The 20,785-nt window shown below is 37.1% G+C and overlaps 1 protein-coding gene across 6 annotated transcripts in view; it reads left to right on the top strand.

Moving 5' to 3' along the window:
• Positions 1-20,785, top strand: part of Kansl1 (KAT8 regulatory NSL complex subunit 1) — a 129,969-nt gene that overhangs the window by 87,202 nt on the left and 21,982 nt on the right. For 4 of the 6 annotated variants that reach the window (XM_057774603.1, XM_057774599.1, XM_057774601.1 and 1 more), the window contains 3 exons: positions 4,770-4,911; positions 12,345-12,443; positions 20,103-20,218. In XM_057774603.1, coding sequence (XP_057630586.1) covers positions 4,770-4,911; positions 12,345-12,443; positions 20,103-20,218 — 357 coding nt within the window. The remainder of the gene's footprint in view (positions 1-4,769; positions 4,912-12,344; positions 12,444-20,102; positions 20,219-20,785) is intronic. The other 2 variants (XM_057774604.1, XM_057774602.1) reach the window with 1 other exon arrangement.

Raw genomic sequence — 20,785 nt, 5'->3', positions numbered from 1 at the left:
GTGCTTTGTTTCACTTGAGATAGGGTTCCAGTTCCTAGGAATTGAACATCTGTCTCTTCAAAGAGGCCAATTTCAATTTGGATGCCAAGATTCTGGAGTCGTGTTACTCACGTCCACACCTGTGTCTACCAAACCCACAATTACAATATCATTTACATGCACTCTTAGCTCATCATCTTGAAGAATCAACCAGCCCTTGGAATTCTCCTGTATTTGTTGTTAAAAAGAAATCTGGTAAATGGAGAATTGTGACAGATCTAAGAGCTGTCAACCAGGTAACTCAACCTGTGGGCCCTCTACAAAGAATTCCTCTGCTTTCTCTATTACCAAAAGGATAGTTATTATAGTTATTGGGATCACTTATAGGGATATAACTTAAGTTATTGATTTAAAAGATTGTTTCCTCACTATACCTTTACAAGAAAAGACAGAAAAAATTTCATTCTGAGTGCCTACTTATACTAATTCTCAGCCTACTAGGAGAGACCAGTGAACCGTCCTTCTACAGGGAATGCTCACATTGGGCGCTAGATGAAATGGACTCTAAAAAGAAATCCCACAATAGCTCAGAATTAAGTATAATACAGGGTTATTTATTTAGGGGTGTGTAACAGGAGGAGTGGGCCTGCTTTTGGCCGCCCTGCTAGCTTACACCCAAAATAATCACACAGAAATTGTATGAATTAAATCACTGCCTGGCCCATTATTTCTAGCCCCTTATTGGCTTTTTTTTTTTTTTTTGATTTTCGAGACAGGGTTTCTCCGTAGCTTTTGGTTCCTGTCCTGGAACCAGCTCTTGTAGACCAGGCTGGCCTCGAACTCACAGAGATCTGCCTGCCTCTGCCTCCCGAGTGCTGGGATTAAATGCATGCGCCACCACCGACCGGCTTTATATTGCCACATGACTGTAGCTTACTGGCAAGATTCTAACCAGCTTCTGTCCCAAGTAGGAGATCCATGGGCGTTCTCCGTCTGCCCTTCTTCCCAGCATTCAGTTCTGTCTACTCTGCCCACCTAAGTGCTGCCCTATCAAAAGGCCAAGGCAGTTTCTTTATTCAACCAATGAAAGCAACACATAGACAGAAGAACCTCCTACACCATTTTTCCTTTTTCTGTTTAAACAAAACAGAGGGCTTTAACTTTAACATAGTAAAATTACATATAACAAAACAGTTATCAAACAAGAATTACAGTTACAATATTTATATTTTATCTTTTATAATAACTAAGGAAAACTATTTATAAATTCTATAATTCCACCAAAGACTCCAGAAGGATATAATATTACTTAAGTAAACAGAAAGTACATTATAAGCAACTTTTAAAACTCTAGAAATGACAGAGACATCTCATTTCCTGGACAGTCATCCAAAGTTTTTTTTGTACCTTTGGGGCATCCATCTTTAGCCTATAGGCTCATAGTATCCAGCAGAGATTTTTATGAAGCAGGAAATTTTAAAGACAGTTTAGTCACTTTTTTGTGTGTCCTGCAGAATGTCTCGCAGACTCTTAGGAAGCAGGAACCCTGAAGGATCATCTCACCTTTTGGCAAGTTTAGCAATCATCTCTTTGCGGGTACTGCATGTTCAGTGAAGCAGTCCAGGCAAGAGCAGTTTCTCGCCCAAATGGCTGGCAAACTCCATAAGGAGTCTCTTTGATGTCCATCTTCCTCTTGAAGTAGATTGGTGCTCCCAGCAACAGATATGTCTCATTGTCATGAAAAGTCCTAAGTTAGTAAAACATTTTAAATGCCATATTCTGTAGTCTTTGAAAGATACGAAAAATGTCTATCCATCTGAAATATATCTATGCATATCTAGAAAATCTAAGATGACTACAAACTTGACTATTATAGATGATTATCCATTAACAATCTATATTTCTTAATTATTCCATTTTTCAGTGAACTACACAACCACAATACCTTAATCAAGATCAGAAATACATATACATATAACAAAATTGACCTTAAATTTATATCTATTAATCAAGATTTATACTAATGCAAATTATTCATATCTATATCCTCCTATACCAGAGGTAGTCTCACAGATCACAGTCCTCTGCATGAACGGGGAACAGGAACCAAATCCAGCAGCTGGAAGAGACAGGGAATGTGTGCTTTACATTGGCATTTATAGTATAAGAAACCACACCCAAGTGGGCGGGTAACTTAAAGGCTACTGGTTATAGCAATGTCTCTTGGGTAGTTTAAAGTGATTCGTGTTCTGGAACAGTTTCCTGAGAAGACTTAGAGGCTTATGAGCTCAGATCAGGATCATTGTCAAGAGACTGCTTGGATTCTTCATCCACCAACTGTGACTGTGACCAACTGTGACTGTGACCCTGATTCTGTTACATGTCAGCTCCAAGTATATTTTTATACGTTTTTATTGATCTGTAAGAATAATAGTCTCTGTGTGTGTGTGTGTGTGTGTGCACGCGCGGTCTTTCCCCGTTTTCTCATTCTGTATTGTTGAAATTAGGCATTGGTTTATACTGTAATTGCTAACTAGTATTACGTTAAATTTCTTTTTTTTTTTTTACGTATTTCTTTAATGCTGGTGTGTATCTGCAATAACATTTACAGCTGATTTTTGCTTTTATGTGTATTTTCCATTTAGCATTGTCTTAAGATTTAGTCATGTCGATATAGAGCTCTGGTTGATTTTTATTTTTATTACTATAAAAAATTTTAAGGAATAAACTATAATTTATTTGCCATCATTAGCAGGATTTGATTACATAATGCACCTATTTCCTCGTGCACGCCTCAGAAGCTTATATATTATATATGAATATTTGAGACTTAGAATGGGTAAGAATTTTCAAATAAGACACAGAAACACAAAGTTTCAACATAACAGAAATGTAGTGAACAGAGTTAAAGGACAAGCACTTGTTAGTAGAGATTGTTGAGTCAAGCATTCTAAATATTCACTATTTATGTGTGTATGTGTGTTCTCAGAAGCAGAATTTCTTTGTGATTGGGCTTGTACTTTTTTTTTTAACCTAGCCAAATTACTCTTGAAAACAGTTGTACCAGTATATCTTGGACTGCTGCAATGGTCTAATCTTTAGTCCTTTTAAAAATATTCTTGTATTTAAGAGATGGGATCTTACTTTGCAGCTTAGGCTGCCCTCAGTCTTGTGGTAACCCTCCTATTTTTGTGGGGTTTTTTGGCAGGGGGTTGTTTTGTTTGTTTTTTGTTTTTTTTTTTAGATGGGGGTTACAGGTATGTGCCACTGTATCCAGCTTGATACTGAATCTTTAGTATGCTTGATTCATCCTCTATTAATAAGTGTTGTTTAATTTTGTTCACTAAGTTTTTGTTGTATGTTCAAACTTCAATTGTGTTTCTGTGTCTTACTTGAAAATTCTTACCTGTTCTAAGTTTCAAATACTTATTTTTATTTTAAAATTGACTATAGGAGAAAAGCAACTTCACAAGCCAGAATCATGGCAGCAAGTCATAACAAAACATGATTTTAATTTTGTCCACGTAAAGAGCTGACAATTCATGGTCTTCTGTTCATCTTACACTGCCATAAGTATTACCACTTTATAATAAGTCTGTAATACCTGATCATTCAAATTTTGATCATACTTCACTTTTCTGAATTCCTGCTCTCTGCTTCCAATTAAAACTATTTTGTAGGGTCTAGTAAGGGGGCACCGTGGTTTTGAGAGCACTGGATACTCTTTAGAAGACTTGGGTTTGATTCCCAGCACTCAAATGGTGGCTCACAGGGAACCCAACTCTTTTGCTGGCCTTCATGAATATCAGGCATGCACACTATGAGTAGACATATATGCAGATAAAAACATCTGTACACATAAAATAAAAGATTTTAAATTAAATATCCACCCTCTTCCCCAATATAGCACACAATTGTAACTTTGCAATAAGGCTGGATGATGAGGAATTCAAGGTCATCGTTAGGTATATAGCAAGTTTAAGACCTACTTGAAATCCATGAGGCCCTACCTCTAAACAGCAGCAGCAGCAATATCAAAAACCCAAGCAAATCAGTTTTTCAACTTTATTGAGATTTTTAAAAAGAGTATATTTTATAATTTATGTAAATTATTTATGGCTTTCTGATTTTTATCTGTAAAATTTCTATAATATTGGCTTTCATTCAGGTTATGATACTTGCTAAGAATATGAAGCTTTCTTCTCTGCTATGAAGTTTTATATGTTTATCTTTATTCAGGAACTTTGAATTTCTGTAGCTGTAATAATTTTTAATGGCTTCTTAGATTAGAAAAAATTATTATTAAACTGAATGTTGTAGTGTACACTTTTAATCTCAGCAGTAGGGAGGCAGAGGCGGGTGAATCTCTCTTAGTTCAAGGCCAGATAGAGCTACATAGGGAGACCCTGCTTCAAAATAAAGATAGATGATAGATAGATAGATAGATAGATAGATAGATAGATAGATAGATAGATAGATAGATAGATAGATAGAATTTAAAAAGTTTTATTAAGATACTGTTTTAACAAACAAAATGTCTTTTATCTCCTGAGAATCTAAAGCAATTTCAGGAAAAATTTGGTCCCACAGTATCAGGGTATAATAAACACCTCTACTTAGTGCTACCTCTACTTAAATTAGCTTTGAAAAGAAACTGGATTGTCTGTTTTGTTTTTTTTGTCTGTCTTTACATCATAATTTGTATAAGAATCTACCCACTCTGTTCCTCTCCCCATTTGGTATAGATAGTAATGCTGCTCTTGGATTTCACTGAATTTATTTTCTTGTAGGAAACGCAGATCTGAATGGAGATGGGCTGCAGACCGAGCAGCTATTGTCAGTCGCTGGAACTGGCTTCAGGCCCATGTTTCTGACTTGGAATATCGAATTCGTCAGCAAACGGATATTTATAAACAGATACGTGCTAATAAGGTAAGGGATACATTTCTGGTGTTTTCTGATGAGTTTAAAATCTTCCATTACCTTTTTTTTCCCACCTCTTATCATTCTTTCAATAACTCTTTAACTATATCAAAATACATAGTTTAACTACTTGACCTAATAGTTTAATGGTCTAAGCCTGATGGTACTATAGTGTAGCTCAGAAAATAGAATGTAACGTTCACTTGACATGTGATTAGGAACAATGGAATCTGGTCCAATATGATAAAAAAAGATACCATATAACTACAGTCTATCTGTCTATTTCATTTTGAGAAAGGCATGAAGTCTGCTGCTTTTTCATTTTGCTTATTTGATTAGACATATTCTCTATTATTGCTAGGCTTCTCTTTTTGGCAAAAAAATTCAATGAAAGCTTATCAAAAACTTAGGTAAAATATAAGAATTTTATTTTCCATTCTGTTGCAGAGGACTGATTACCTTTACAGTGACATTGAGCAGTGTTTCTTCTTAAAAAGCCGTTTTGGAAAAAATGTTTTCCGTTTGTTTTGAATTTTACTTGAGAAATTATGGACAGGAAGCAAATCCCTCAACAAATACTGGGTGCTTACTATGTACCCACAGTGGTTTCTGGTAGGATATGTTAGAGAACAAACGTCCTGCTTTCATGGTGCTTGCATTCTTCTTGCAAAGCATTTTTTATAATAGTTTGATATTGAGGGCCAACTCAAGTCATCAGACTTGGTTGCAAAGCCCATTAATCTGCTAAGTTAGATCATCAGTCTCATGCAAACATTTTAAAGCTCAAGATGGAGGCTGAAGAGATGGCTTAGCGGTTAATAGTGTTTCCTGCTCTTCTGAAAGCATTCCTAGTATTCATGTTTGACTTCACATCTGCCTGTCACTTTAGCTACAAGAAGTAAGGTGCCTTTTGGCCTCTGAGAGTATTTATGCATATACTTATGCTTATTACTAAGTCTTTTACAAATAGTGTGGGAGCTGCATGGCTAGTACATAGCCTAGATAAAGCCTAATGCTCCTTAAAATGCCCTATGCTTGTAAAAGTCTAAAAAAAAAAACAAAACTGTGCACAAGCGTACACACAAGTGTGTATTCGCTCCAAAGCAACACTTTAGGTGAGTTCCTTAGATGCTGCCCATCTTTTCTTTTGAGACAGAGTCATTTGCGTCTGTCCCAGAGCTGGCAGACCAGAACCCTTGGGTTCTGCCCATCTCTGTCATTCTCGTACCTCTAGGATTTTAAGACTGCCCCACTATACTTGACTTTCTATTTTGTTTTATTTACTTTTTTATGTGTGGGCCTTTGACAGTTGATCTCAAACAAGTTCATCAAAGACATAGCTTAAAGTACTCTTGTTCCCTGAATAACGTCTCTTAAAAAAAAATTAATGGGGCCAAAACTAAAATATATTCCAATGTTAGTAAATATTTTAGTTTCTTTAAGTGGTTGTCATGGGAATTTTTTTAAATGCTTGGCATAGATTGTGAAGTGGGGTAGAAGCTAAGAAACTGTGCCTATCCCAAGTAAATTACTTTGTCACAGACACCTTTTCATTGTCTACTTGGAGGCTTTTACAGCTAATAAGTTATGAATTTATATATTTGAGAATGAGTTTCCTGAGGCTAGTATAATATAGTCATTTTTGTTGCTTCTCCTATTTTACATACATTCAAAGCATGTACGTACATGTATGTTTTATAGTCTCCATTATAAAACTGATCCATTGTTACTTTGTATACCATAAATATTTCAGCTCGACCTAGGGAATTAATAGCAATTATGAAATACATCTTGATTAAAATACCTGACAGACAGCCTGTGTCTTGCTCAAGAATCACATAAAGTTTGAAGGGACAGCCAAGTCTACATATGGCATTACAATATACATATCATACATGTAACATGCACACACAAATTACAATAAATTAGGTAAATAACTATAAAGTATACAAAAAATGTTGTATTTACTGTCCACACTAAAGAGCATATCTTCACTTGATGTCATCTGCAAAGATATTACTTTGAAATAACTGCACAACCTCAGATTCTCAGCATGAATTTTGAAGGGGTAATCTTCAACTGTGCCTAGCAGCTAACTCTTAAAACTTTCTCCAATTATACATTAACATGAATTTGATTTTTATATAGCAATATAATACAGACTTTTTTATTTTTGAGTGTTCCAGGTCCCCCTATCATAAGTATTTTAATGTTTTCCATGTTCATTTTGATTAATTAGTTTGGTGATTCTGAGGGTTAAATTCTCTACCTTTTCATATTCTGTACAATGACTAAGATTGTGCTCTATCTTCAAGGACTCACTAAGTAACCCAGGTTGTCATTAACTCACTTAGTAGCCTAGACATGGGCATGAACCATAAGACCCAACTCACGCTTTAATTTTTATTTAATTTATTCCATAGTTTTAAATATAAAAAAATGAAAGGTCATTTAAATGAACACACAGAGCTGAGATTTGAGTGCCCATCTCCAGAGCTGTTGTTCAGTTTAGCAGTTATTTTAGTTGTTTACTTTTTTACACACAAAGGGGGAGGATATTTTTCTACTGTGATAGTAGAATGTGACAAACTGTAGAAAAACAAGTGTGCTAAGTCCTGCTAAATTTTGTTGTCATGATTTGCCAAGCTTGCATGAATTATATCTCCCCCTTTATGAGATGAGTTTATGCTTGGTGATAGCTATTGAGTTGTAAATTTGTCTTTGGGTACAGTAGGGAACATGGAATTTTTTAAGTATTTGTCACGTTTTAGCATTAATTTTGTTGCAGATTAGAAAACTCAGTTACATTTTCTGCCATCCTTTTGTTCACGAGGTGCCATTTAGCTCACACTTGCTTCTACTTAGCTGGGTAACCAAGGATGACCTTGAATGGCTGATCCTCCTGCCTCTGCCTTCCACATACTCAAGTTAAAGGTGTCTGCAATCATTTGGCTTTTAGTTTTTGTTTTTATGGTGGTACTGTGTTGTGTGTTTAGGTTTTTAATCAGTCTCTTACTGTGTAGCACACTCTAGCCTAGACCTCAACTTTGTAGCTCAGCTTATCCTCAGGCTTGGCTGAAGTTCTCTCTGCCTCTTTAGTTACTGGGGATTATAGAGGTATATATATATCACTACTCCTGATTTACTTTGCTATATATTAATATTTCTTTCCTCCTTTGCTTTCTTTGAGACTGGGTTTCTCTGTGTAACGTCGTTAATCTTGGAACTCTTCATCTGTAGACCAGGCTGGCCATGAACTCAAGAGATCCGTCTCTGCTGGGATTAAAGGCATTTATCCTTAACTACCGCCTGACTGATTTTATCTTTCTTTTGTTTTTCTTTCTAAAGATATTTTTATGATTTATTTAACATTATTTTATGTACATTGGTGTGAAGGTGTCAGATCTGCTGGTACTGGATTTATAGACAGTTGTGAGCTGCCATGTGGGTGCTAGGAATTGAACCCAGGTCTTCTGGAAGAACAGTCAGTGCTCTTAACTGCTGAGCCATCTCTCCAGCCCCAATTTTACCTTTCTTAAAAGTGTTGTATTCCAGGGCCTGGAGAGACACTCAGCAGTTAAGCACAGATTACTCTTCCCAGAATTTTCCCAACACCCACATAGCAGCCTACACCTGTCCATAACTGCAGTCTCGGGGGATCAGATACCTTCCTCCAGAGGTATTGTGCCCTTGTGGTTCATAGATATAGATTCAGGCAAAATATCCATGTACATAAAATAAAAATGAAATTTAAAAAAATAATAATAAAATTTTAAAGTGATTTATTCAGAAAAGGGGGACTATTGTGTTGCTGGGGGTTCCAGGGTTCAAAGTTTGATTTCTGTTCTAACAAAAGTTAGCTGGTAACTTCTAAATATTAAATACTTACTCTCCCAAAGGTTTCTTTTGAAAATAAATATTTTTGTTGTTCTCTGACAAACATATTTTCTAGTAATTCCTCCTACTCTTTTATACACTGTAGTATCATTAGATTTTTGTTTGGAAATAGTCTGGCCTCGAACAGAGGACCTTGAACAACTTATTCTCTTGATTCTACCTCCTGAGTGTGGTACCAGTTGTTTGCCTTAAACTCGGGGAGGGAATTGAAGACCTCATGCATGCTTATATTATTTGAATTTTCCTAGGTCAGCTAGTTAGTTCCCACTAACTAGCTTACCATTTGTAAGATGCTTCCTTACCTTAGAAAAGGGAAAACAATGTGTTTTAAGTTATAAAAATTCTTGATAAGTTCCGTAGAGAAGTGCTAATGTAGCTTTCAGTTAAAATATTCTTTAGAAAAGCTAGGTTAGGAGTTGTCACAACAGCACCTCAGAACAAAGGAAATTTTTTACTTTAAATACTTTAAAGGGGAGTGTTCTAATTTGAGATAAGCTGAGTGTGTACTACCCACCTTAGGGACTTCTGCCTGTGAACAACATAGTGGGTAATTTGTCTGCTATACCTGGGATGGGAAAGAGGCTGCAGGAGGTCCTGGCTAGTTCCCCCTACAGTAGCAGCATCTGTAATTTGACGTTCATGCTCTTTGTTATCTAGTAGTTCATTCACACATCTTTAAGTTCCAGAGGCGATATCTCTGGTTAGAGGCATATATCAGACAGATAATTTTAAACTATCTTCACAATATTTTCTTTTTAACACATTCTGTATGCTCTTTTGTTCTTTTCATCATTTCAACATATTTGTTGAAATTTCACATATAGTAATTAAAACTGAGGAAAAGCATAGAGACCAAGCTGGGTTTGATGTTAACAGCAACTTTTTTTCCATAAGCAATCTTGAGCGTCCATTACCATTTTTTTATTCTTCCTGCTTTGTCATCTGTGAAATTATACATCAGTTATTATAATGTAAGAAAAATTTTGAAGATAGATTAAAATGAAACCAAACCTAGTGGTGCATGCCTTTAATCCCAGGCAAAGAGAAACAGGTTGATCTGGTTTGAAGCCAATTTGGTCTAAAAAATGATTTCCAGTTCAGGCAGGGCTACACAGAGAAACTGTCTCCGTGGGAAATAAGAAAAAAAGGTGGCGGGGTGTGGGGGAAGGATACAGAAAGAGCCAAATCAGGCATGGTGGCTTAGGCCTGTAATTTTAGCACTTAGACTGAGGCACATGGGCATGCAATACACACACTGGATTTAATAAAAAGATGGGATGGAGATGAGTGGAATCAGCTGAAGACTTATACTTTAATAATTTATTTGACTATGCACCTTTGTGGTCTCTCCCAATTCTTAATCTTTTGGTCCTTGTTTAAAAACAGAAATTAACCTAGATGAATATGATGGTACATACCTTCAATTCCAACCTCTTAAAGGCTGAGGTGGGAGAATTGTGAGTTCAGAGCCAGCATGAACTACTTCAAGATCTTGTCTTGATTCCCCCATTAATCACTACTCCAAATACTTATCTCAGCCTCATGAGTTTCTTTTTGTTTTCTGAGATGGGTCTCATATCCTAAACTGGCCTTGAACTGGAATTCCGTCCAAGTTCTGAGATGATAAGCATTACCATTGTGTGCAGTTTAGATGGAATATTTTTCAGAAATAATGCACAAAAACACTGCCTTTTGCAAAAAGTTTTTTTAACTTTTAAGTGATAAGGTTTAGGGGGTCTGTTTTATATTTAACAAAATAGTAAGAAAATATTTTTAAGATTTATGTTTTTTGAGACAGTCCTTTTATTGGCCAGAAGAATGACCTTGAATTTGTGGCCTTCCTCTTGCCTCATCTTCCTCAATGCTATGTTGTTGTGTATGAGCCATTATACTCAGATGGAAGTTCCTCAATTTTCATTTATGTGGCCGGGCAATGGTGGCGCACACCTTTAATCCCAGCACTCGGGAGGCAGAGGCAGGCGGATCTCTGTGAGTTCGAGACCAGCCTGGTCTACAGAGCAAGTTCCAGGACAGGCTCCAAAGCCACAGAGAAACCCTGTCTCAAAAAACAAACAAACAAACAAAAATTCATTTATGTGTATGAGTATTTTGCCTATATTTCTGTGTACCACTAGTGTGCCTAGTTCCCACAGAGACCAGAAGAAGGCACTGCATCACCAGGAACTGTAGTTACAGACAGTTGTAAGCTATCATATTTGTACTGGAAATTGAACATGAGTCCTTTGGAAGAGCAGCCAGTGTCAAGAGGGAGAAGTAATGGGGATAGGGAGAGACAGAGGCATAAGATCCCCTGGAGAAGCTGGTGAACTAGACTGGCCCAAATTGACAAACTCCAGGTTCAATGAGGGACTCTGCTTCTTTAAAATGTAGGGGGATTGAGAAAGACAACTTGACATTAACTTCATTAGATGCATTCATGCACACTTACTACACATACACACATGCCAGATAAAGCAAAACTACTAATGTTTGGTATCAAGGCTAAGTCTTATTATGTATTTCCGTTTGCCCTCAAATTCAAGATCTTCTTGACTCCGGCCTCCCAAGTACTGGAATCATAGGCATGTTCCACTAGCTAACTGAAAAACTTAATTTTGTTTGCTGTCATAACTTCTTTCATATGGTGATTATAAAGTCTGGATTTGAAATAGTTAAGCACAGACTCAATTTTAAGCATTATGTAGTTTCCAAGGAATCAGTACATTTGGGACGTGTTTTAAGAAGTTTGTGGTTCAGTTGCACAGACTATTCCATTTGTCCTTTTTTTGTTTTGTTTTTTGTGCTCAGATAAAGTTCTTTAAGTTCATGAATTTATTATTCACAAAAGTAGCCCAGTGTAGTAATTATACACATTTATGATCAGTTTAACTGAAAACCTTCCGTTGCTCATGTTGACCTAATAAAATCTAGTTGATAATTTATCAGGTACAATAATATACTCTGATAAGATTCTAGATCTGGTAGGTCATAATAAAAGGAGCGACATGTAAGATAAGCCCTGTAGGTGAATGTGGGTAAAGGAGAAGGAGGGTGTGAGGGTCTGAATCTTTCTTTTAAATTTACATTTATTTGTAGGTGTGCCCACACACATATGCACACATATGCCACAGTGAGAACTTATAGGCCAAAGAACAGCTGATAGAATCAGCTCTCTTCTTCATGTATATCATCAGGCATAGCAGCAAGCTCCCCTACTTACTGAATCATCTCTCTGGCTTAGATCTGAATCCCAGCATCTTGCTGAATTTGTCACTGTTCCTCAACTTTTTGTTGAAACCTTTTTGACAAGGTTAGAATCCAAGGCCTTGCACAGATGGGTTAAAGTGCTCTGCCACTGAGCTGTACCTGAAACCCTGAAAGAAATCTCAGGAGAGTAAAGCTACTGCTTTTCCAGGCTGTTTGTGAGCCATAGGTTAAGAGAAAAGACCTGGTTAACAAATTCCCTGCCCCTACCAATTTCAGATTAATTCCTAAGCTTGCAGTTCATACCGCTCACACTGTTTTTTCTACTCTTTGTCCTACAGGGGTTGATAGTCCTTGGGGAGGCTCCTTTCCCAGACCATACAACAGACTTATTTTCACTTAGTTCTGAGGTGAAGACAGATCATGGGACTGATAAATTGGTAAGTATAAAAGATAGAAAAGGGGGGAAAGAAATAAGGTAGCTCTTAACAGGTCAAGCAATTGTAACCAGCTCAAACACAAGGTTACAGAGTAGTGGTTGAAATCAGGGCACCATACAGGTAACATGTGCATACAGTTTTGATAGGGTAACTCTTCTGGACCAGTATAGTGCCAAGAAGCTGCTGAGAGGGAGTTAGTTTTTTCCAGTGGAAGGCCACACATTCAGAAGAATACAGACAGCACAGTTGAACTTGGGGGAGGGGGTAGGGGTTCGAGATAGAGTCTCTCTTACGTAGTCCTGACTGTCCTGGAACTCATTATATAGATCACGTTTACCTTGAATACACAGACCCTCCTGCCTCATCTTGCCAGAGTGCTGAGATTAAAGGCTTGTCAAGACACCTGGCTCTTTTTTTAAGGATACCAATTTGGATTTGTAAGAAAGGGAAGAGTGGGTCTGGGAGGAGATGGACAGGTGTGTGTGTGTGGGGGGGGTATGATCAAACACTGTACAAAATTCTCAAAGAACAAATAAAAGAGCAAAGGGGGAAATACTGGATTAGAGAATACCGCAGAAATACCAAAAACACTTTTGTGAATGATTCTTGTTTTGTAATAAGAATAAAACTATCATCTTAATAATCTTTTACATTATTGGATCCTATTTCATTTCTTTATCCTTTCTCCTGAAAAAGGTACTGACTTTTATGAATATTAACATTACTTGGTAGAAGTTTCAGTGTCTTTGAAACTATAGACTTTGTTAATGTTTTCTTTTGGCTATGCTTCCCAAGAGATGAACAAGACTTTCTGGATGGTGGTGGTTGTTGTTGCTTAAGTTAAACTAACTTTAAGTTTGCTTTCGTCTGCAACCCAAAATACTTTATCATCATTTATTTTCTCTTATTATTAGTGTGAACTCAGGATTTGGTGAAATAAAGTTTTTTTTTCCCAAGGAAGAGCTTAGAGATGTTTGAATCTTTGGTTGGTCTTTACCTGATTCTGCTACTTTGGTTCTGCTTGCTTGTCTCGACCTGATTTTTGGGCAGTGGTGGCACATGCCTTCATCCCAGCACTTGGGAGGCAGGGGCAGACAGATCTCTGTGAGTTCCAGGCCAGGTCTACAGATCTAATTTCAGGACAGCCAGGGGTACACAAAGAAACCCTGTTTCTTAACAAGCAAACGAAAAAAGAATGGAGACCGAGTCTCACTAAGTTTAGCAGGCTGGCTTTGAACTCTGTCGGTTACTGTTCCTGTTGCTGTGATCAGCTAACCTGATGAAAGAATGCTCATACTTCCAGGGTATACTGTGTCATGGCACAGAACTGAGGGAGCCTGTGACATAAGTAGTCAACATATTCCATCAGCTGTCTCGAAGTCAAAAGCCATAAATTCTGGTGCTTAGTTAGCTCTCTCTTTTATGAAGTCTAGGGCCCTATCCCAGGGAATGGAACCACTCACTATTTAGCCTAATTAAAACAATTCATATATAGGCCTATCCAACCCCCAAGAAACCTATATATCTTTTTTTAAAAATTTTATTTATTTATTATGTATACAATATTCTGTTTATGTGTATGCCTGCAGGCCAGAAGAGGGTACCAGACCTCATTACAGATGGTTGCGAGCCACCATGTGGTTGCTGGGAATTGAACTCAGGACCTTGGGAAGATCAGGCAATGCTCTTAACCACTGAGCCATCTCTCAACCTCCCCCCCCCCCGTATATCTTTTTTAAAAAGAAAAAATGCACACCCAAGAGGGCTGGAGATATCTTAGGTTAGGAACACGGCTGTTCTTCCAGAGGATTGAAGTTAGATTCCCAGCATCTATATGACTCCAGTCCAAAGGGATCCAGTGCTTTCTGCCCTCTGCAGAACATGCTTGCACGTACAGGCAAGACACTTATACATATAAAATAAAAATGAATAAATCTTAAAACTAAAAAAAGAAAGGGCAAAACCAAGATGAACAATAGAATTCAAATATCAGCGTTTGTCTTCTGGAAAGATAGTAAAGTTAGTAGGTCATTATTAATACAAAAGAGAAAAGATAAAATTGCCAACATAAAGACTTAACACTACAGATTTTACAAATAATAAAATTTTATAAACAGCTTAGTGCTGCTTTGGTAACATAGATGAAATATTCAGCTTCTTTAAGAGATACAGATTTCGAGATTGACTGCCCCTTTATTTTACCTCTCCCCATCAATAAACATCACAGTCTCAAATAGAGAAGATGGTAATTTTGCATATAACTCATGTGCCCATGTATACTTTTGTCTCTTAATAACATTTAAATAGCTTCTAATACATAACATACATTGTATGTAAATACAGTGTTCTTTGAGGGAATAATAACCCCAAAAGCCTGTGAATGTTCAGTACAGATAGGTTTCTTCTATTTTCTATTCATTGTGTGTTAACTCCATAGTGGTGACATTTGTGGTTGCAGTGAACCAAATATAAATAAGTGAATAGCCATATTTTTGTTTAAGAAATTGAATTTGTTTTTGCAAACTTTTTTCAAAATAACTTAAGTCCAGTGTACCCAAATCTCATGGGGAAAAAAAGTAGAAGGGAAAATTTCTAGCCATAGTAACAGATCAAACGAATGAATATAACAGAACATGTCATGAACAACGAAAAGATTTCTTTTGGTGCATCATTAGAGTTAGAAGCCAGCTGGATAGTTTGTTTCAAAAAGAAACAAAATGGCCTAGAACAAGTAAGAATGCTTGCCACCAAGCCCGATGACCTGAATTCAATACTTGGGACTTATGTGGTGGAAAGAAGGAAAACTCCCACAGGGTGTCTTCTGTCTGGCCTCTACATGTGCCCTTTGGTGTGCACTCACTCACATACAAATAAATGAAATTTAAAATAAAATTGTCAGCGAGCTGTGACTAGAAGCAAACTTCCTCAGAAAAGTATACTCACTGTAAAACATATTGCATATTTGCCTGTATAGAAGGAATGTTGCAAAGGCATTGTACTTTGTCATAGCTAGTGCACAAGTCATTCAAACTGGAAAAGACAAAGCAAAACTTTTGAAAACCTTATGCAGAAGTTTTCAAAAGCATAAGTCCTTTTATATAAAAGTCTCAAGATAAAAGATCAACATACTAAATTCAGTTGCATTTCAACTTATTGGCAGCAAGTAACTAAATAATTTCCATCAGGAAACTTAAAGTAAAGCAGTGGTGACACAGACCTCTAATCCCAGCACTTGGGAGGCAGATTCAGGCAGAGCTCTTGAGTTTGAGGCCAGCCTGGTCTACAGAGCAAGTAAGTTCCAGCACAGCCATGGCTACACAGAGAAACCCTGTCTCGAAAAACCTAAACAAACAAATAAATAAATAGAAAGAAATGTAAAGTAAAGCTGGGTATATGATAGTATATCAGATGCTAGATAGGAATAGAAAATCAGAGTTCAAGGTCAACCTGCCTGTATAGTCAGTTTGAGGCCAGCCTAGGATACATGAGACTGTCCAAAAGGAGGAATTGGGGGAGGAAGAAAAAAAACAACAGAGAGAATGACACATGTGTGCAGTGAGTTACTTTTAATCAAATGTTAAGATCCCTCAGGGGTGTGTCTCAGCCAAGTTATATAACAGCCCTTATTTGAAGAAAGCTAATGAAATTTTACAAAGTAATTGTTTTGTTCTGAGGCAGGTGTATCAGCATAGGTCAAGTTAAATATCAGAGTCTCAGTCCCACTGCTTCAGCCTCTGAAGTGCTAGGATTACAAACAACTGTCATTACATAGAATAATGTCTTTTTTTGTCATTCAGTTATTTATTTAGTATGTTTTTCATGCATGAGTGCTGGAGAGGGAGCTACAAGGTTGATATCTGGTGTCTTCTTAATTGCTTTCCACTGTATTTGAGATTTCACTGTAACCCAGAGTTTTCGAGTTCAACTAGTCTAGCTCAATAGCTTACTCCAGGGATCCCTTGTCTCTGTTCCCCTGGCTCTGGGATTATAGGGGGGCTGCCACTCTGGCTCATGATTTATGAAAACACTAGGGATCCAAATTAAGGCCCTCATGCTTTCTTGGCAAGTTTTTCTACTCACTGAACCTACTATCTCCTCAGCTCTTTTTTTTTTTTTTCAGTACTTAGAATAGATTTATCACCATTAATCTTATTTTACATGGGTTTGTTTTTTCGTTTTTTTTTTTTTAAGATTCATTTGCTTGAATTATCTAGTTATGACATTGGAATCGCTTTTAGATTGGCTCTTATGGCATTTTTACTTGGTTACTTATTTATTTTAGTTTTTTGTTTTGAGGTAGTATGTGACTAAGCTGCCCTGGCTGGCCTTGGAGAGAACATTGTCTAAAAACCAAGATCTGGTAACTGGTTATAGTCATTGCTGTCTGTATCATTATAAGATTTTTCAATAGCTAAAGCCAAGAAACTTAACTGCTGGTGTTCATATATCTGAAACACGTCTATTTTTATTTCATTATCTCTTCATCTGTATGTTTTAAAAAATCACGAGTTTAAGACTAGGGGCTAGAGAGAGATAACTCAGTAAAGAACACATTTTGCTCCTACAGAGGACTTTTGTTTAGTTCTCAGCACCTACATCATGGCTCACAACCTTTGTGACTCCTGTTATAGGGGATCTGATTCCTTTTTTGTGAAGGTATCAGATACATGTGTGATTCATATACATACACATGCAGGCAAAATACTCATACCCATAAAATAATCTTAAAAAGAAAAAAATGAGATTGAGACCAAACTGGCTACAAAGTTAAATCTTGTTTACCCATGAATTACTGCCAGTTTGTCATAATAGTTTTCATGTTGTTATTGATAGTTGTTTTCATTTTGATACTTGGTACTGCTTTCTAAGGTTGACCTCCAACTGGCAGCAATCCTTAACTCGGCCTCCAAAGTACTGCAGCTAGATATGTGTGCCACCACATCTGGCAATAATTATGTGTTCAGTAGAACCACCTATATAAAAGGGTTTTATGATTACCAGCTCATATACTGTGAGAAATAAATTTACTACTCCTAGAGTACGAGTTTGTGTACAAAATGTTAATGCTATCTGTCATACAGTCCAAACTGTTTTTTTTTTTTTTTTTTTTGGTTTTTCGAGACAGGGTTTCTCTGTGGTTTTGGAGCCTGTCCTGGAACTAGCTCTTGTAGACCAGGCTGGTCTCGAACTCACAGAGATCCGCCTGCCTCTGCCTCCCAAGTGCTGGTATTAAAGGCGTGCGCCACCACCGCCCGGCTAAACTGTTTTCTGAAGGTAAGTAGAAATTAATTTTCTTTCCTTAATGGGTTTTTTTGGTTGGTTTTGTTATTGTTGGGTTTGTTTGTCCCAACGTTTCTCTACATAGCATTTGGCTGTCCTGGCTCTATCTGAGTGCTGGAATTAAAGGCATCCTACCACACCTGGCTTTTCTTATATATATCTTTTATGGTGGCTAATGTTTTTGTGATAGGGGTATGTTTATAAATAGTGTATTCCACTTCTCATAGTAGTCACCCACAAAATGGTTGAGGGTTTTTGTTTTGATTTTTGTTGGGAGAGGGAGGTTCAAGAAACAGTGGTATCACTCCTTTCTTATCTACTATTAGTTTTGGTTTACTTTTTCTTTGTTTTTTTTTTGGTGGGTTTTTGTTTGGGTTTTTTTTTTTTTTTTTTTTTTTACACAATGGGCCCTTGTATATTTTTGTTGTGCTTCTGTTGTATGTTGTTTTGAGATGAGATCTCATAGCCCAGAAACTCGGTATATAGCTGAGAATGAACATGGCATCCTCTACTACTCCCTCAGACCTTGCCTCTAAAAGCAAAACAAAGCAAAAATCTTCCTCGTGTAAATATTGTTTAAATGAGCATTTAGTCCTAGATTCAAAATTGAGGATTTTGTGTAGTGAAAACATTTTTTGCTTGAGTATTGGTAAATAATGCTAGTAAAGTATTATATATTGGTTATCTTTCATCCATTTCATACTCAACCTACTTCACAGAAGTGATGGGGAAAACACTGAACTATTATTAATATGCTTTCTCAGAAGAAAGGTGTGCTAAAAATGTAAGCTATTGCTATTTTTCAGTAGTTCAAGATATCATTCTTACCTTTGGTAAGCAGGAATAGTTTCTTTTCCTTCAGTTTTTGCATTCACTGGGGATATAATGGTACTTTGGCCTGACAAAATGTTTGTGGGTAGAGTTAAAGCAGTACAAACTGGCTAGGAAATATTGATCCATAACTATCCTTTTGAGTAAAATTGGCAAGATGTTTTGCAGTTGCTGTTTCCTTAAGTTATAAATATTTGCAATGATATATACAAATATAAATCCTGCTTATAGGTTTATTGTAATTAAACAACATTATTCCTTTTGAAATTTTGTAAATAATAATTCTCTGGGCTAGGGGTATAAGCTCCTGGTTCAGTTGCTAACACCACATTAGCCAATCAGAGACTTACGTAGGGAGGGGAGAGTGAGAAGCTCAAGGTCATCCTCTGCTGCATAGAACTTGAGGACAATTGTGTAGATTTTCTTTCCTTTGTTTGTTTGGTTTTGTTTTTCGAGACAGGGTTTCTCTGTAGCTTTGGAGACTGTCCTGGCACTAGCTCTTGTAGACCAGGCTGGCCTCGAACTCTCCAAGATCCACTGGCTTCTGCTGGGATTAAAGGCACCTTCCAGCCGTTGTGTAGATTTTCTTTAATGATCAATCCACAAATAGGAAAGTGCAGTGAGTTGTGTGGCCTCATTTTAAAATTAAACTGCTAGCAGCAAATAATTTAGTGATAGTGGAATTTTCAATCTTCCACCTTCATTTAGGATAACTTCCTGGCCAAAGTGACAGTTTGTAGGAATGACTGGTACATTGGGTATGTAGCTATTTACTGATTTCATTTAAAACTCTTCTTGAGTATCACGCTGACGATGACAGCTAGTAAAGGCACTTGCTACAAAAGCCTGGTGACCTAAGTTCAGTCCTCTTTACCTGTGTGAAGTTGGAAAGAAGAGAAACAACTCCATGAAGTTGTCTTTTGACCTCCACACAAAGGCGAGGGCACACACAGACCCAAAACAATATTTTAAAGAACTAAAACCCAAACCTATGCTATTTATCATTGAGAAGATGCTGTGTTACTGTTTTGATACTGTTACTGTTTTACCCTTTTTTGGGAGAGTTATGTTACTGTATAATTGTTTGGCTATACTTTTGTTCCACAGAATTATATTGAGGTTCTTCCTCTGTCATTATGTATGTTCTACATGTAATCTGGTACATATTTAGGTTCCTCTTTTCTCCAGAGCTAATTCTTTAATTATTTTATCTAAGTCATATACTTTTTTTAAATGTACCCCTCTTCTCTACTTCATTAATTAATTTATTGATTGATTGATTGATTGATTGTGTATGCAATATTCTATCTGTGTGTGTGCCTGCAGGCCAGAAGGGGGCACCAGACCTTATTACAGATGATTGTGAGCCACCATGTGGTTGCTGAGAATTGAACTCAGGACCTTTGGAAGAGTAGGCAGTGCTTTTAATCACTGAGCCATTTCTCCAGCCCCCACGTTTTGTTTTTCAAGTTCCATGTCAGAGATTTCAGTGAAATGGTGTTGCAGGGGTTAGTGCTAATGTGTTTTGTGTTTCTTTTCTTTACTCAGATTGAGTCTGTTTCTCAGCCTTCAGAAAACCATGGTATTCCTGTTGGTCATATTTCAGAGTCCTTGTCTACCAAATCATGTGGAGCACTGAGACCTGTCAATGGGGTTGTTAACAGGTAATTTTTATCTCCTTTACTTCTCACGCTTAATGCCCATGTATGTAAAAGTTGAATTTGGCCGGTTGTGGTGGCATATGCCAGTAGGATTTGGTGAAAGAGGCGGAGGTGGGAGAATCATGAGTTCAAGGCCAGAATGGGCTAAAGAAATTGGGGTGGGGGGGCAGGTGTTGGTGATGCATACCTTTAAATCCCAGCACTCCAGATGCAGAGGCAGGCAGATGTCTGAGTTGAAGGCAAGCTTGGTCTACAAAATGAGTTTCAGGACAGGCTCCAAAGATACACAGAGAAACCCTGTCTCAAAAAATAAAAAAGTTGAATTTAGGAAAGAAAAAGGGAAAAATGTATGGTTCAATAAAATCAGTTTTTAAAAATTGCAAAAAAAAAAAAAAATGAATTTGGAGTGCCTAGTTATTCCCAGCCAGGGCTGACTAAAGCAACCCTATTATTGAGTAATACTTTGTGTGTCTTACACTGTGCCCAAGGTTTTTGTTTTTTGTTTTTTCTCTTTAGACAGGGTTTCTCTGTAGCCCTGATTGGCCCAAAACTCACTCTGTAGACCAGGCT

This window comes from Chionomys nivalis, chromosome 7 (assembly GCF_950005125.1).
Source record: "Chionomys nivalis chromosome 7, mChiNiv1.1, whole genome shotgun sequence".
Lineage (NCBI taxonomy): Eukaryota > Metazoa > Chordata > Mammalia > Rodentia > Cricetidae > Chionomys > Chionomys nivalis.
Note: the sequence above shows the minus strand (reverse complement) of the source record. Positions and strands in the feature narration are given on the sequence as shown.